General features: G+C 36.7%; 1 protein-coding gene across 6 annotated transcripts in view; it reads right to left on the bottom strand.

The window, feature by feature from the left end:
• Window positions 1-3,217: 3,217 nt before the first annotated feature.
• LOC144975035 (histone-lysine N-methyltransferase SUV39H2-like) overlaps window positions 3,218-19,106 on the bottom strand; it is a 43,649-nt gene continuing 27,760 nt past the window's right edge. For 5 of the 6 annotated variants that reach the window (XM_078918688.1, XM_078918690.1, XM_078918685.1 and 2 more), the window contains exons 5-8: window positions 14,729-14,881; window positions 7,577-7,703; window positions 4,908-5,048; window positions 3,218-3,989 (exon numbers count right to left, since the gene is read on the bottom strand). In XM_078918688.1, the coding sequence (XP_078774814.1) occupies window positions 3,859-3,989; window positions 4,908-5,048; window positions 7,577-7,703; window positions 14,729-14,881 (552 nt within the window). In that variant the 3' untranslated portion in view covers window positions 3,218-3,858. The remainder of the gene's footprint in view (window positions 3,990-4,907; window positions 5,049-7,576; window positions 7,704-14,728; window positions 14,882-19,106) is intronic. The other variant, XM_078918687.1, reaches the window with a different exon arrangement.

Raw genomic sequence — 19,106 nt, 5'->3', positions numbered from 1 at the left:
CAGGATCCCACTAAGAGGAACACACTCAAATGATCACAGAATATATCCAAAATAGAATAAATAACTTCCAACACATAACAAAGAGATGATTTAAAAGGGGAAAAAAAACATCCTCCCAAAATTAATAACATTTGACTGTTTTCCCCTCAGCTAAGAACTCAGACAAGGGCCAGGACAAAACCAATCAATCTCATTCAAAGACAAAAAGCAACTTGGAAAACATATAAAGGGATAAAGGACATAGCAAGTAACCTCCTGCCCATCATAGGTCAAAGGACCCCATCCAGGAGATATACTTTTAAAAAGTAAAGAAACCCAATTCATCAAAAGAGCACATCTGCCGCACCTAACAACTCAATTCCTTTCCAATATACACTCACCATTTACCAGAGAAAAGAAAATTCAGTGCAGCCCACTGATAACGACAACTCTATAACAACATGGGAGTCCAAATTTTTTACCTAGATATCATTAGTATTAAAAAAAACTCCTCATAACGACATACATTTTAGTAAAAAGCCTGTATAGCGACATCGATATGGCAATAATAGTGAACGTAAAATTTACAGTCAATGCTAAATTTCTGATCCGATTAAAAAGCTTGCTTTCCCCAAATGGTATCCCGTAGGCATAGCCAATGAAAACGCTTGAATAGCCAACAAATAATATCCAGTACCCTCTAAGCCAGTTAATGTGGGCATTTTCCACAAGTGAAACAAAACGAGACAAAAACTTAGCTTACTCTGCGCTTCACATTGCACGAGCATTTACCACCATGGCACTCACAACATAGCGGTCGAACAGTTAGTGAATGGAATACGTCTCAGATATAAGATACTACCATTATATGCATAACAGAGAGATGATTTACAAGGAAAAAAATATCATCTCCCAAAACTATAACTATACATTCGACTGTTTCCCTCCCAGCCAAGGAACTCCGGCAAGGATCAGGACAAAACTAAGTAATCTCATTCCAAGACAATGACAGGAAACATTAGGAAAACGGGTATGGGGGGATAGAAGATGCAGTAAGTACAAACTTTTGGATCAAACATTTTGTTCACAAACTTAAAATAATCTCTAGACTGAAATTAAATGAGAAAAATATTACTTAAACTCTCTCATGACATAAAATGTGCTCATACGCAAAATATTATGCAATAAACTTAAATTATGAGGAAAAATACATCAAAAGTGACCATTTAATAACCATTTGAAGGAAAATTATATCAACACATTAATAAAATGGTAAGAAATATGAAACTTTGGACAAAAAAACTATGCTTTTGAGGCTCTTCACAATAGTTTATTAAGCATGTAGTAAAATACTCTGTAGTGCTTACCGCCTTCGAAATGAAATGCTATAGAAAAATCTTACGCATCCCGTGGACAAACAAAGAAAGCAATGCAAACATCATGAAAACACTAGGACTAAAAAAGTCCCTGCTAATGAGTAAGATAAAAAAGCTGAAACTCAATTACTTTAGGCACCTGAAAAGACACGACACACTAGAGAGAAATGTACTGGAGGGCATGGCGGAGGGCAAAAGAGGCAGAGGAAGACCACAAAGAAGATGGCAACAGGATATACAGGAATGGCTCAACAACGGCGTGACGGAATGTGGCAGATGGGCACAAGACAGAGACTTCTTCCGAAGGACTGTGTGGGAGGCTACGTCCAAGTGATATGCCACAGAGAGAGAGAGAGAGAGAGAGAGAGAGAGAGAGAGAGAGAGAGAGAGAGAGAGAGAGAGAGAGAGAGAGAGAGAGAGAGAGAGAGAGAGAAGAGAGGAGAGAGAGAGAGAGAGGAGAGAGAGAGAGAAGAGAGAGAGAGAGAGAGAGAGAGAGAGAGAGAGAGAGAGAGAGAGAGAGAGAGAGAGAGAGAGAGGAGAGAAGAGAGAGAGAGAGAGAGAAGAGAGAGAGAGAGAGAGATGAGGAGAGAGAGAGAGGAGAGAGGAGAGAGAGAGAGAGAGAGGAGGAGAGAGAGAGGAGAAGAGAGAAGAGAGAGAGAAGAGAGAGAGAAGAGAGAGAGAGAGAGAGAGAGAGAGAGAGAGAGAGAGGAGAGAGAGAGAGAGAGAGAGAGAGAGAGAGAGAGGAGAGGAGAGAGAGAGAGAGAAGAGAGAGAAGAGGAGAGAGAGAGAGATGAGAGAGAGAGAGAGAGAGAGAGAGAGAGAGAGAGAGAGAGAGAGAGAGAGAGAGAGAGAGAGAGAGAGAGAGAGTTTACAACAATATAATAGCAGGAATGCGGAATATTAACTTGCGTTTGTGGGATTGCGGAAACAAGGGTTGTTTTGCGGGATGATGGTAGGCATGCCTGATGTGGTTCATACAAGACATGAGAAGACATATTCTTGTCTTACAAATATGACAATTATTTCATCAACCTTCATATTAAAAAATGTTGGTAAACAAATCTGAATTTGGAGGGAAAAATACAAATTTGGCCAAAAAAAATCTGAACACACAAATAAGTGGTAGGTCTTGTTTTGTTTTTAAGGGTTTTACGGCACTTGCAACACATTTAGGTCATATCAGCGCCAGTAAAAAGGAAGAAAATGGGATAGTAACAAGTTATAGAATTACAATTAAAGCACCCAAGAAAAAGTAAGACAGAGGGGAACTGGGAACAAATAGGGATCAGATGTAGATTCCAAGAGCATACCACCAATGTACTTAGTTTGAGATCATCTAAAAGTCTCATCCAGACACAAGCACAGGTCCCAACTAAGAGGAATACACTCAAATGTTTACCAATCATATAATAATATGTAAACTAAACATAATGCATGCATAACAGAGAAATGATTTACAAGAAAAAAATATCACTCCCAAATAACTATACATTCGACTGTTTCCCTCCCAGCCAAGGATCAGGACAAAACTAAGTAATCTCATTCCAAGACAATGACAGGAAACAATTGGGAAATAGGTATGGGGGGATAGAAGACACAGCATATTCCTCCCTGCCCACTATGGGAGGTCAGGATCCCCACCCAGGTAGGTCTTGGACAGTCAAAATTCCCGATGAGATCAGAATGAGTGGATCAAACTATTACAATGAATCTGTCCCCAGAGAAAGAAAATGTGGAGATTGTGACCAAAATACAAAACCTCTTTGAATCTGTCCCCACAAAGAGAAGATGAGGATATTGTGACCAAACACAAACTTTTCTATGCAATTGTCTCTATCAACTTGAACGATCAAGATTGCTCCTGTTGTCAATATGCTTTGAGTTAATCGCACTTTTATTCTTTATGTTGGCCTTAAAAAGTACAATGACAATGTTAGATACAATTTCCATGCTGATAACAAGAGAATGAAAATTAAAGTGATTATATCAATAGGTACTAACATCAACTGTGAAAGTTAACATTATATCAATATTAATATCAGCTGCTAAAGTTAATAACAATAATTTTCTTTTATCTCACGTCTTTCCTTCGTGTTTTAATCTCTTATTTTCATTGCAGCCATTTGAATAGTTATACAAATAGTTCTATTATTCTCTTTTTAAAGTGAATATTTAAAGGTTTTTGACCTAAGCAACCCTTACTTTGAATTTTATGTAATATTACATTGATGTAAGATGTCAAGAATTAACTTTGATACCAGAAAATAGGTTGCCATCTTATACATGAATTTTAACATTAGTTTGTGAAGAAACATTTTAAAAATTCACTTATTCGTGTTACCCTCCCCCTACTAGCCTCACAGAGATTAAGGATTTCAAAAACTATTGATAAAATCCAATATTGTTTGGAAATATCCTAACATGTTGGAGATATTGTGTTTTCGGACAAATTGCAACATGCTTTGAAAGTTTGAAATAATAAAAATAACCGATTTGAAATGAATTAAAAGAGATAAATTCTGCAGTTAGCAGCACCGCATTGACACATGCAACTGTAGCTATTTGGAGCATTAGATGAGCTATCCTTGGGTGAGTCTCCTGTTTCTCCTATGGCAACATTATCAGGTGTCAATCCTAAACAAAACAGGAAATAAAAAAAGACATAGTAAGACAAAGATTCTCATATTTACGTATCATTTTATTAAAGTGTCCTAATTCAATAAAGCAAACTGCCAATTCACTGACAGTTTGATGAGAGCTCACTTGCCGCAAGTATAGTGAAAACTTAGACCTCTCTCAATAACGTTGGAAAAAAAAAAAAAATTCTGTATCAGTTAAGATTGCATCATTTTCGCTATTTAACCCCATTAACCCTATTATTTGCCTTTGCAATCAGTCCTGTTTCAGTCTTGATACATTAAAACAATGAGACATCAAAAACAATCAAAATTGAAAGTCTGTAATTTAAAAAACATAAACAATCTTTCAAAATAGTTATATTAAGAGGAACATATGAAAAGAAACCGAAATATTGTCAAAACTCAAAAAGTTTTGAATACATCCACTTGAAACTTACATATGATAGAGAGTCAGTCTTAACCTACTTTTCAAATAAGTCCCCATGAATGTTTGCTAGCATGAAAACAGCAAATAGATTCCGAATCAAAAGTCAAGCTTTGAAAACCAATCTTGAACTTCTTCAACAAGATCATCTTCAGCATCAAGCCTTAAATTGGGCTTTGAGGGCCCAAACAGGTTAAAGTAAGACAGCGCCACATCTGAATTGTGGTAATCAAATATTTCAGTTTCAGATTTTTTTTGCTCGACTTTTCCCATCAGGCCCTACAATGAGGAGAGTTTCAACTAAGCCATCTTGTTGACGCTGATTAAGAAGGAAACTTCCAGTCTGTGAATATTGTATTCTTCGGTTAACCTCAAATTTCCTACCATTATTATTCGATGATTAAACCCCCTTGAAATCGATCAAGCAAGTCTTAAAGAATAAGAGGATACCTGAAGTTTTATGTAAAAATATATATCATATTAAATTACCACCGTTCACTCCTGGCTGTGCTGAGACTCCAGATGGTGTAGGTGGTGGCGTGCTTATCACAGAACTTAATCCTGAGGTAGGTTGCTTGGTTTTAGTTGATGATTCTTGACTTCCTGTATCCTCATCTGGACTAGGACGGGCTGAGTGGAAATAGAATTTAAAAATCTGACAATGTACCTTTCAAACCAAAAGATAATTTGTGTTACACATTGCTAAGGCAAGAAAAAGTTTTGAGGAAATTTTGATTACAGGAAGAACTGTAGCACTGACAGTTGCCAACCTCAATACACAAGGTATAGGGGTGAAAATCATGTACTTGTACAAAAACCTTAAAGTATGAGTAAACAAAATAAAAACATTTAAAAAGTGAGTTTTAAAAATTTACAATTTAATCTCTGATGCCATTTCTAATAAGTATTGTTAAAATGGAACCTGCCATTGACTACCAATGCCAAACCCTGTCAGTTTTGTATTTCTCAACTTATTTTCAATATGCTTTGGTACCGGTAATATACGGTTATAATCGCTACCCTTTCAGTGAATGTATTGAGTCACTTTGATGACCAGATGACCTGAACAGGCAACTGTTTTGATACCAACTCACATCACATCTTGGTCAATGTAACATTTAACAATGCAGACCTGCCAACCCTTCATATTCCGAAAGTGGAATCAGAATGTCAGAAAATAGGAATCTTTTAACAATGGATAATTCTGTACCAAAATTACAACCAACTTTGCCACCAAATACATAAAGACAATATTCAGGCCCAGCTGGCAAAAGTACATATCACATGTATTAGGTAATAGAATGGGGAAGGGGGGACGGAGTGCAATTAATTTTCCTACTTATTTCCTTTTAGGCAATCTTTTTATTTTTAATTCACCTTTTTAACCCCCCATTTTTTCTTCTTATCACCATCATTTTTGAACATCAGAATTTAAGAATAGTGGAAAAGGAAAAATGAAAATAGGAATGATTCCACCAAAAGCGGAAGGGTTGGCAGATATGAAGAGAGTGTCAAAACATTTACTGTGTATTAATAAAGTGATGATTATGTGGTGGTGGTGGTTGTAGCAGTCATGGTAGTGATTACGACAGTGGTGATTGTAGTAGTAGTGGTAGTGATGATGATGTGGTGGTGGTAGTTATAGTGGTAGAGATATGTTATTTTGTTTTTAAGGGTTTTACGGTGCTTGCAACACATTTAGGTTATATCAGTGCCAGTAAAAAGGAAGAAAGTGGGATAGTAAAAAGTTCTAGAATTACAATTAAAAAGCACCCAAGAGAAAGTAAGACAAAGGGGAACTGGGAACAAATACAGATCAGATGTAGATTCCAAGAGCATACCACCAATGTACTTAGTTTGAGATCACCTATAAGTCTCATCTGGACACAAGCACTCAAATGCTTACATTACAAATTCAAAATAACAAATATAATAATACATAACAGAGAGATGATTTACAAGGAAAAAAATATCATCTCCCAAAACAATAACTATGCATTTGACTGTTTCCCTCCCAACCAGGACTCCGACCAGGGCCAGGAAAAAACCAAGTAATCTCATTCCAAGACAAAGGCAGAAAGCATGTTGGAAAACAGATATAAGGGTATAGAAGACACAGTATGTACCTCCCTGCCCGCTATGGGAAGTCAGGATCCCCACCCAGGTAGTAGAGATAGTGAAGATGATGTGGTGGTGGTGATGATTGTAGTAGTGGTAGTGATGGTTGTAGTAGTAGTGGTATTGATATGATGATGGTGGTTGTAGTAGTAGAGGCTGTGATGATAATGTGGTGGTTGGATGGGGGGTATCCTTGGAACAATTTGAGTTCACCGGAATTTGATGGAAGTTGATGTAACCCGGATTTTTTGCTCCAGACCGGATTTTTTTTCGGTGAAACCGGAGTTTTGGCATCACTGAGACTCATAGATAGAGGCACCAATATCTGTTGAGTGTTGTGTGTCCAGTATGATAATTTTACTCACAATTGTTTTAAACTTCAGACAAAGCAAGCATTTTCAGCTTATAGGTTCTGATATTTGCAACTACCGACCTGCGTCAAATTTACACCAATCAAAATCCAACTAAAAACAAATTTATCCAACTTGCCTGGACACCCTGTAGTAGTGGTAGTGATGATGATGTGGTGCTGGTGGTTGTAGCTAAAGTTGTAGTGATGTTAATGTGGTGATGGTGGTTGTAGCAGTGTGTTAGTTAAGATGATGTAGTATTGGATGTAGTAGTAGTAGTGGTGGTGGTAGTGATAATTATGTGGTGGTGGTGGTTATAGCAGTCATGGTAGTGATGATGATGTGGTGGTGGTGGTTGTAGTAGTAGTGGTAGTGATGATGATATGATGGTGGTGGTTGTCATAGTGGCACTGATGATGATGTGGTGGTGGTGGTTGAAGTAGTAGTGCTAGTGATGATGATTTTCTGTTGGTGGTGTAGTAGTGGTAGTGATGATGTGGTGATGGTGGTTGTAGTAGTAGTGGCAATGATGATGATATGGTGGTTGAAGGGAGGGGGGTATCCTTCGAACAATTTGACCACACTGGAATTTTAATGAAGTTGCATGTAACCCAGAATTTTTTGCTCCAGACCGGATTTGTCCCCGGTGAAACTGGAGCTTTGATATCACTGCAAGGTTATCCATCTTACCACATAAATAATCAAAGCTGAGTTCCTCATCCTTCTCAATGTCTTTCTTAGCAAATAGACAAATATGGGGCATTCGAGGATCAAGATTGTTCACCCAAACACAATACACTTCCATGTTAGGGTCGCACTGAAAATTTTAAAAAAACAACAAAAGGAACAATAATCAGAACCAGTAAAATCTTCATTCAACGTGACAGCTTCTAAAAGGTTACAACTTTACAGACAGCCTGTTATAACTTAACTCCATTCGTGAACTAGAAAAATTAGAAGAGCAGTGCAGCCCACTTATGACATCCTCTATAGCAAAATGGATTCCAAGTCCCGATTTTCCCCTTATATATCATTAGTAATAAAAAGTCCACCATAAAGACATACAATTTAGTAAAAATCTGTTACAGCAACATTGATATAGCAGTAATCACTACCTTCAAATCGGCAATCAATGCAAAATTTCTGGTTCAATATAAATGTTTACTTTCCAACCTATGATATCCCAAAGTCGAATAAGTGCAGTGCAGCCCACTTATGACATCCTCAATATCAAATTGGATTCCAAATCATGATTTTTCCCTTATTTAGCATTAGTAATAGAAAGTTCACCATAATGACATACATTTGAGTAAAAACCCAGTATAGCGACATTAATATGGCGGTAATCACCACATTCAAATTGACAACCAATGCTCTTCTTTGCTTTGTTTTTTTTTAGGGTTTTACGGTGCTTGCAACACATTTAGGTTATATCAGTGCAAGTAAAAAGGAAGAAAATGGGATTGTAAAAAGTGCTAGGTATTAGCAGTAGTTGTAGTAGTGGTGGTAGTAGTAGTTCTTATCATTATTATAATTACTGAGAATCAAAATTCGTAATTTTCCATTGTTTCATATTTTCGTATTTGGCCATGAAATTTGTCTAAAATTCTTAAAATTACGAAAAACTCAGCAGGTATGTTTAAGTGCACAAAAATTTACAAGCACTTAAAATGTGTCAATCCACCCCTTAAGATAATATTTTTTAAAAACAACAAACCCCCCCCCCCCCCAAAAAAACAATTAAATTTTAACCTAAATAATATAAAATTTGGACTGATGATTAGAAAAACAGCTGATTTTAGCTGTTATTGTTTTCCCCGGCTATCCCAACATACTAATAAGACCATAAATATTCATAATTTACCCAATTGGACATGGCATTGCCTGATATCAGTAAACCTTTACTGACAGCTAACAGGGAAGGTTAACGGACCCTTGAGATTTCCATCCACTGATGAACTTCTTTTGCTGTGGTACCATATGAACTAGCGCTGATTCCATGCAGTGTAGTAAACACGTGTGCTGATTGGTCGGAAACAAAGTGACCTCATTGGGAGGGGGGGGGGGGGGGAAAAGGTTATTTGTATGGCTATGTGGTCTTGTGGTATGATATTGCTTTGGGATTGGAAAGTCCTGGGTTTGAGTCTCGCTTGGCACATAGTTGAGTCCTCTCACATTCTCTCACCGTACTCAGGTGTAAAATAAGTACCCGGCCGTTGACAGCATTGTCTCTTACGGGGAAAAAATTGTATTATCACCTAACATCATGTCTCAGGGACCCTTTGTAAAGTGCTTTGAGCACGTTTATTGGATACTGCACTTCTATACAAAAAGCTCAATTATTAACTCACTCAACCCTAACACCGACTATATCCGTAGTTTAGTTTACCCGTGTTACTTTTACCCAGACCTGCCAACCTTCTCAGGATGAAAAGTGTATTCCATGACCCTAAAAAGTGTATTTTGTTCGCACATGTGGAAAAAAAGTGCGCACTATACAAAAATTTATATAAAAGCTAACATCAATCCCAAATCAAAATAAACTCTGATCTTCATCATTCAAGCAATCTCTAGTGATTACAAAATTATTGATTTATCGAGAAACTAAAACTTAATGGCCATTTAAAATTAGCATAAGGCTCAGAAATTGCAAAATCAAAGGAAATTGCTTTCGAAACACTCAAAGAAATGACCAAAAGATCCTTAACATGTTGGTAGTATTGATGCTAGTGTCAGTGGAAGAAGTGTTGGTTGTTGTAGCGATGGTGCTCTAGTGGTGGTGGTGATGATGATGAAGCTGTGGTGGCGGTGGTGGTAGAAGTGATGTGGTGGTGGTTGTGGCAGTGACAATGCTGTGATGGCAGTTGTAGAAGTGATGATGTCATGATGTTGATGGTAAGAGATGCTGATGAAGTTGTGATGGTGATATCTGCTAGCCCAGTACATCAGTTATGAGAAAGTTTTGAGATAAAATATCTGGGAGAGTGGTCTTCAATTCAATAGATGAGAATTTGCAACAGTAGCAAGATATTTTCCATATATGTTATCTAATGATCCATATCTATCTCTTTTTTTTTTTTGAGCATTCACTACTACTACTACTCCTCCTCCTCCTCCTCCTACTATTACTACTACTACTACTACGACTATTACTTCTATATACTACTAATACTATTACTTTGGTCAAATGATGGGAAATTCGCAAAGTATGTAATATGCAGAGACAAGTTAAACACTTCTAAAATGGTTCTAAAAAATTCATTTTGAACCAAATACCGTTCTTAAAGCTGCCCACTTTGTAATTCAAGACTCGTACAAAATAATAAAGAAAAAAAAAGATCATTATAAATTTTATATAAATCAAAATAGAGTAATTTAGTTATTATAAAGGGAAAGAACCCATTTATGTTTAAGTTAATTAGCAATACAGTTTTTAATTGAAGGCTTCATAGTCGAAGATGTTGGTTTAATTAAATTTTCACTTAGAATTTTCTATTTAATAAGTGGCAAAAGTTTAAATGTGGTCTGAGATTATTTAAAGTATAAAACAAGCTTATATGCATAATTCTATGCAAATCCTCAAAAATGTATGAGAAAAATATTGGTGAAAACCGGCATCATATAAGCAACTGAAATGATAACTATAGTATTAAATGTGATGCATCATTCATTCAGAAACACGGTCAACAGTTGGTGTACGACATGTGTGTATCAATGCATCAAATGTATCATCAATATCATTCACATCACACATCTTTTAAAAAATCGTATTAAATCCACTAAAATCGTATCCGCGTATTCGGGGTCCAAAAATCATACTAAAATACGATTAATCGTACTGGTTGGCAGGTCTGCTTTGACCCCATGCATATTTGTTACATTTTTATGAGACGCATTAAAGGCGTAGTATCAAAATCAAAGCTAATGTTTTTAGTTTTTGCATGTAAATCATTGTTGAATAAAACTATATAAGTACATGGTCATTTAGAAAACATTTTTTCCAATTTTGAAAAGTAGCAAAAAGCTCTAGGAATGAGTGAGTACGAGTACCAGAAAACGATGGTCAGGTATCAAGCATCCGTATCAAATGCCGATTATTGTTTTAATGACGTCGTCAAACAGGGGTTTTCATTCCTAATGACATTAACAAAAAAAAAACTGGAATGGGAGGGCAGCCAGAGGTTCACTGTATTACTCTGACATGGCGGTTTTTTGCAAAAAATAAATCTAAATTTTGCAAGCTAAAAACAGCAAAATTTGCACTAATTTTCCTAAAAACCCATAATTAATTCATGAAAGAGCAAGGGATTTATTTGTATTTTACACGGCGTCTAAACTGCACTATAAATCTGACCGTTTAGTTTCCCGCTGTTTCGAGCGCCGACGTAACCTCACCCGACAGGTAACCGGGGTCAACAGCGATCAGCCGATCAATTCCCAGAACGTAGATTTGACGTGCATTGGGTGATACCAATGGATGATTTCCGTACCAATTAACCTCACAATCGTCGTGACGATGCAATTCCACCCAAAATGCAAAGAATTCTCGCAGACCTCCTCTTTCCATCAGTCCAATTTTTATTTCAATATCTCCAGTACTTATTCCACAAGCCATGATTCAAATTCACCCATTTTTCTATAACATTTAAATAAAATTACTTGTAATTACCTCAGGATTAAAAAAAAACGTTCCTATAAATTTCAAATTTTTTTGGTGTGATTCACAAGGCACAAGTTTTACTACGAAATGAGGTAAGTTCCATTTACTCTTGTTTTCATTATTTTGTAATGATTATTTTTCCGCGGGAGGTCAAGTAATAATGATATTACTTCTTTAGCCTTGTTCTTGAAACGTAATATTTCGCTGCGGTTTGATTGTTAATTATTTTTTTTTTTCTATTTTTTTCAATGATGAGTTAATTTGATTTTTAAATTGCATAATTTGAATTATCTTGCTAATGTTTAATTTTAAATGACATTGTGTGTTGGGCCTCAACTTAGCTCAACTGCTTGTTAGAATTTTCCTGCTCCCCTTTCTTTCACCAAATTGGGTGAAGTATTTGGTTTTTCTTGTTCCAAATTTTATGTACGCTGTTATGTATGCATGGATATGAGAAGTAATACAGAGTGTTTTAAAACTCATTTTATTCATTAATTCACTATATCATTGCTTACACCGCTCAGTCAATTTTGAATTTTCTCTTACAGCATGGACCACACAATTGCAAGTCATAACCAAGCAGTGAATTCATTATGTAGGACATGTGGTATGATTTGTTTAACACAGAAATAGAAACGTGCCCGCAAGAAACCATTTAAATGTTCAAATTATTCTAATGACATTCTTATAGTCTATGGGACTGACACAGCATTGGACAAGCAAGGAACACACTCATAATTTATGTGTAAAAAGTACACATTATAAAGCACATTGAACACACGACTCATTAGCTTCTTTGTATTTGCTCATTGCCAAGACGCTAATAATAAATAAATTAACCTTGAAACGGGTTACACTTGCATGTTTGATATCGGCAGAGTAGAATATAACAACAAACTCCGAAACGCAGGAGAGACTTTCAAATCTCATTCACGAGCCACTCACCCTCAGGAATGGTCCTATTGCCTCTGAATTGGACAGAATACCGCATTACACCACAGGCTTACCATAGCAGGTCATTCATTGGCAACCACTGCCACAAATATTTACAAGAAAAAGTCTACATGCAACTCACATCCAACAAACAAAGAACTGCACCCACGACCCACTCATTATTGACGACGCTTGCAGTATTGGATTAATTTTCGATAATATAAAAAAGGCCTATAGTCATGTGCACAACTTTATTTCACACACAAAATCGATCAAAGCAGACACAATCCAATATATTCAAAGTGCAATAAAACATTACACAGATACATACAGAAAATATTTTCCAAACAAAATAATCCCAAAACACACCTCCTTGAGTACCACTGCATACCACACATCACTCAATATAAGTTTGGACTTAGACTTCTTGGAGAACAAGGCACAGAGAGCTGTCACCAAACAACAGCACAATTGGAAAAAAGAGCATCCGGAATTATCAACGATATGAATAAAATGCGATTTGTCATCAACGCAATGCAGTTAAAGACCAGCCCCAAACTACACTGACGAGTTTGAATGCTCGTAGCGGATATATTTTTGTTTAGGACAAATACGTTTTTTGTGAGAAGTATTTACATCTTGTCTTTATAATACATAAAATTCAGACAAATCCATAGCAACGTTTTTTTTCCTCTAATTTTTGAAATGTTGCACCCAGTATATTTTTGTGTAATTTGTTACCGTTCTTTGATAACTTATATTGAGAAATCTAGTAATACTATGAAAAAATAAAAAACACACAGTAAAAGTAGAAAACATAAACTTTTATACCAAGTAGTGATATTTCAACTCATTCATGGGTGTCTTACAGACAATAAAACAAAACATTGTTAAATTGAGTGAAACGGCAATTCCCGTTAGGTAAATTCCTCTCGGTGATTGACCGCTCACTGTGACCGGGTCAGCAGGTGTCAGGAACTGGATACCGTCTCAACTAAACTGTTATCGTTATGTACGCTGTGTTTAGGGTTTCACCGCGCTTGCAACAAATGTAAGGTCATATAAGCGTCGGTAAAAAGGAAGAAAATGATTAATCATCTTTCACATTCTGCACGAGCTATCAAATTAAAAGGAAAAAAAAATTATAATTGGTTTGTTTATTTTTCTTTGCAAAATCTCAAAAATTTGCTAAAATGTGTAAAAACATTGCTGATTGTGTGGCCGCAATGTAAATCAGCAATATATTGCGATTTTTGGAGCCCGCAAGCGATGCATAAAACTGTCATGCCAGATTACTATTATTACCTACATCAAGATTTGCCAACCAATAAGTAAGCAATGTTTCTTTTTTTTTTTTATATTTCATCCCAGAACAGTGCATATTTTTTTCATACTTTCAAAACAAATATTTATATTCCATTTCAAGATGCATTATGTAAGAGCTAGTTTACAGATAGATGTAATAACTTTGGAGATAGATTAGATTAGCAGAGTGCTGGAAGGCATTATTGTCACCTCACAGCTATTCAAAAATTTTGAAAATGCTTTATTCTTTTTTAAGGATTTTATGGCGCTTACGACATATTTAGTGCCAGTAAAAAGGAAGAAATGGTATAGTAAAAAAATTCTAGAATTACAAACAAATCACCCAAGAAAAAGTAAGACAAAGGGGAAATGGTTCAAATAGGGAACAGATATAGATCCCAAGAGCTTACCATCAGTGTACTTATAATTTGAGATCACCTAAAAGTCTCATCCACACACCAGCACAGGATCCCAATAAGAGGAACACACTCAAATGTTTACAGAATATATCCAAAACAGAATACATAACATACAATACATAATAGTGAGATGATTTATAAGGGAAAAAAATATCATCTCCCAAAACTAATGCTAATCATTTGACTGTTTTCCCCTCAGCTAAGGACTCGAACAAGGGCCAGGACAAAACCAAGCAATCCCATTCCAAGACAAAGACAGAAAGCAACTCCGAAAACAGAGACAAGGAGATAGAAGATCGTGTGACATGCCCACAATGGGAGGTCAGGAACCCCATCCAGTCAAAATGTATTATTTTCCATCCCAAACAGTCATGTCTACAGTTCCTATTGTCAATTCTTTATACTCTGATGAATAGTCACAAATGTGTTTTGGAAAAAGTTGGTAACAATGCATGCATGCAAAAAGTGAAAATAATCCTGGGGAAAAAACCCCAAACAAAACAGGATAATCGTATTATAACTTACTGAATGATTAATGAAGTGCGCTGCATTCCCATAAACACCAGCATCCACTGTGAAAGCTGTATTGTTGTCAGTGAAGTCCAGGTCAAAGAGATATGTGCGCCCTGCAGCATCATATTCCATTCCTCTTCTCTCAGCCTCCTCATGAGTGATCACCTTCAAAATAGCAAAATATTTCACTTATCATAGTTCAATCTGCTTTCCTAGAGGCTTTATGTAGCAATGACTATCCCGCACAAATCTTTGGGCCTCTTTTTCGCTCACGAAGTGCCCGAATTCGCGACAAAATATGAGACGAAGCCGTTTCGTATATACTATTTTAAAAAATTAATTACGACGTTGTTTATCGATGAATATGACTGAAAGTTGGCACACAGTTAGAAAAAAGGCCATTTTAGATTATGTCAAGCGACAAAAACTCGTGCGATTACCAGAAGACCGTTAAAAATAGATTTTTACTCTTTGGAGTAAAATATTTCTAAAACTACCGGGCGTGTAGGTTTTGTCGCTGACAAGGTAATACATGAACATTTCTTCTTTTTGGTTGTAAAATTTCATGTGAATATGACGAGTACTTTTCCCGTATTTTACAAAACACCATCCTAATTTGCTCTTCATTCGTAAAAGACAAAGCCATTTTGACCCCCTACAGCCCGAATCACAAGTTCAAAACGATTTGGCACCAAACAGCGGCTGAGCGGGTCGTGGCAAAGCGCTTTCTGATTGGTTGACCTCGTTTTAAAGTTCACGACTAGTCAAAATGTCTGCGCGGTCTCACTGGCAGAGGGGTGTTTATCGTCTGCCATTGCGTTTGGGTTCAATAAACAGCTGATAATTTGACTTTTTAATTTAAAAGAATTTAAGAAATGTTAAATGTTAAAAGTTTTCGATTGCAATATGATCTACAATCTCAGCATGGGTTTAATTATTGTGTTCCAAGTCATGTTCCATCAGTAACCTTTGTCCCCTTAACCAATTTCTCTTTTCCTTCTATATTTCTTTCGTTTATGTACGCAATCTCCCCCCCCCCCCCCCCTCTCTCTGTGTGTGTGTGTGTGTTTTATATACTCATTTCTTAATATATTTCTCTGTGTGTGTTATACTAATTTCTCTCTCTCTGTGTGTGTGTGTGTGTGTGTGTGTTATATACCATCCAGCTCTAAAATTATATAAGTTAGAACTCTTCTAATATTTTCAGCATATTCTCTATCAAATTTGCCCTAAAATTGCCAAATTTCAATCTTTTAATCTACTTATTACGCAAGATACAACCAAAGGTCGAAAAAAAAAAATGCCGAAAAAGCGTCCCATATTTTCGCGTTTTTTTCCTCTTTGCGGGTCATCCAAATAAATGACCTTTGAAACTGCATAACTTGTTTATTTATGAATGGATTTTCAAAATTAAAAAACATTTTAACTCAGTGGAGATAGGGCTTTGATTTCAGAGAAAAATTTTCCTCAAAAAGAGAAAAAAACATTTTTCATAGTCATTGCTACTTTATGGCTATATAAAGTTACGAGAATTGACACCTACATAAAGAGAAAATTACAGATTGATAGTCTTATTACAGTAATGCCAATTCAGGAGGCAAAAATTTACTGATCCTTTATGCAAACATAATGAAAACATCAGAAATCGAAAGCAGCTGGCTACCAATGCATTCAGCCAACTCCAAAATTTATGGAGTAGAAATAACATAATCAGTGAGAATAAACGAATACAGATTTACGAGGCATGGTTATTCCGATATTGACATATAATTGTGGAACCTGGGGCCTCACAAAAAGAACTCGATTCATTCCACCGCAAACAATTACGTCAAGTAATCGGAATCTATTGGCCAGAGACAATAACAAATACAGATCTCTATGAAAGAACCGGGGTCCAATGCCTGAGTACAGAGACGCCAACTTTAAATTTGGCTCACAGGAATTTCAGACACCACTCGTAGGAATTTCAATGCCGAAAGAGGAATTTCCGCACAAAAGAAAAAGGAATTGGAATGGTATTGTGATTACATATTGTATAGTTCTAAATAGATAACTGATAAGAATTATATTTTATGATACATAAACACATTGCCAAATACAATCCCAAAGTTTCCTTATTTCAAATGAAGTAAAGCGACAAAACCTAATGGTAGAGATTGTAGTACTGGTGGTAGTGAGGATAATGTGGTGTTGGTGGTTGTAGTAATAATGGTAGTGATGATGAAGATGTGATAGTGGTTGTTGTTAGTGGTGGTGATGATGATATGGTGGTGGTTGAAGTAGTAGTGGTAGTGATGATGATGTGGTGGTGGTAAAGTGGTTGTAGTAGTTGTGTTTGTGATGATAATGATGTGGTGGTGGTTGTAGTAGTGGTGGTAGTGATGTTGATATGGTGGTGATGGTGGTTGTAGTACAAATGGTAGTGATGATGATGTGGTAGTGGTGGTTGTAGTAGTAGTGGTAGTGATGATGTGTTGGTGGTTGTAGTAGTAGTGGTAATGATGGTGTGGTGGGGGTGGTTGTAGTAGCACTGGTCGTGATGATGATGTGGTGCTGGTTGTTGCAATAGTAGTTGTGGTGATGATGATGTTGTAGTGGTTGTTGTAGTGGTAGTAGTAGTAGTAGTAGTAGCAGTAGTAGTAGTAATGATGATGATGATGTGGTAGTGGTGGTGTGGTTGTAATAGTATTAGTAGTAGTAGTAATAGTAGTAGTTGTAGTAGTAGTAGTGATGACGATGTGTTTGTAGTGGTAGTAGTGGTAGTAATGATGTGATGGTGGTGGTTGTAGTAGTAGTGGTAATGATGATGTGGTGGTGGTGGTTGTAGTAGTAGTCGTAATGACGATGTAGTGGTGGTGGTGGTTGTAGTAGTAGTGGTAGTGATGATGATGTGGTGATGGCTGTAGTAGTAGAGGTCATGATGATGATGTGGTAGTTGTGGTTGTAGTAGTAGTGGTAGTGATGATGTGATGCTGGTGGTTGTATTAGTACTGGTAGTGGTGGTTGTGGTAGTAGTGATGATGATGTGGCGGTGGTGGTGTAGTAGTAGTGGTAGTGATGATGATGTGATGGTGGTGATTGTAATGGTGATGGTAGTTGTGGTAGTGGTAGTGATGATGATGTGGTGGTTGAGGTATTAGTTGTGGTACTGATGATGATGTGGTGGTGGTTGTAATAGTAGTGGCAGTAATGATGATGTGATGGTGGTAGCAGTAGTAGTGGTAGTGATGATGGTTGTAATACAGGGTGTCCAGCAGATTATCAGACTTAAAAATCCTACCTTCCCCCAAAAAATCCTACCAAGCAATTTAAAAGCAGGGGTGAGAATGACTGGTCACAAAAAAGGAGGAAATTTTTCATCGTGAAGATCATGACTCATCCATGCAACCATAACCTATAAATTTGAATTTCACTCAAATTTACTGAGATGCGATCCAAAATTTGTCTTGCAGCAATTTCTGACACGACTCGGTGGAATTTCAAAAGTTGAAAGTGTAATTTAAACATTTGGTGGATGATGGTGTGATGGTTGTAGTAGTAGTGGTGATAGGGATGATGTGGTAGTAGTAGTAGTGGTCGTATGGATGATTGTGTGGTGGTGGTTGTAGTAGCTCAGTGCTGCCAACCCTGGCCCATGTAAATGTGTACAATGGAGAGCCAAAATGAGTAAGATTTTGAAAAAATGCGTACAATTCTGAGAAAATCGATAATCAGCACTAAATCTGATAATGGGCAATTAGACTATACTAGCAATGATATAATCAATATTTGAAAGAATGAATAAGCTTACACCTTATAGATGATAAATAGCATCAACTTCCAGATCCATATATATAATTCTGAAGGGTCAAGAAAAATTTAGTGTTTAAGGACACCAAAAAAGTGTATGAATGCTAAAAATGCTTAAATAATAGAAATTTAATCATACGTACAATCCTCAGAAAAATGTGTACAATGAATGAAAATGCGTAAAAATACGCATTTTTTACGTAAGGTTGGCACCACTGGTAGCTGTGGTAGGAATGATGATGTGGTGGTTGTTGTAGTAGTAGTGGTGGTAGGGATGATGATGTGGTGGTGGTTGTAGTAGTGGTAGTAGGGTTTATGATGTGGTGGTGGTTGTAGTAGTAGTGGTGGTAGGGATGATGTGGTGTTATTTGTAGTAGTAGTGGTGCTAGTGATGATGGTGTGGTGGTGGTTGTAGTAGGAGTGGTGGTAGGGATGATGTGGTAGTGGTGGTAGGGATGATGTGGTGGTGATTGTAGTAGTAGTGTGGTCTTAGAGATGATGATGTGATGGTGGTTGTAGTAGTGGTAGGGATGATGCTGTGGTGGTGGTCTTAGAGATTATTGTGTGGTGGTGGTTGTAGTAGGAATGATGATGTGGTGGT

This window comes from Berghia stephanieae, chromosome 6 (assembly GCF_034508935.2).
Source record: "Berghia stephanieae isolate SIO BIC M18660-M18661 chromosome 6, UCSD_Bste_1.3, whole genome shotgun sequence".
Lineage (NCBI taxonomy): Eukaryota > Metazoa > Mollusca > Gastropoda > Nudibranchia > Aeolidiidae > Berghia > Berghia stephanieae.
This window is presented reverse-complemented; position numbering and strand designations above follow the sequence as displayed.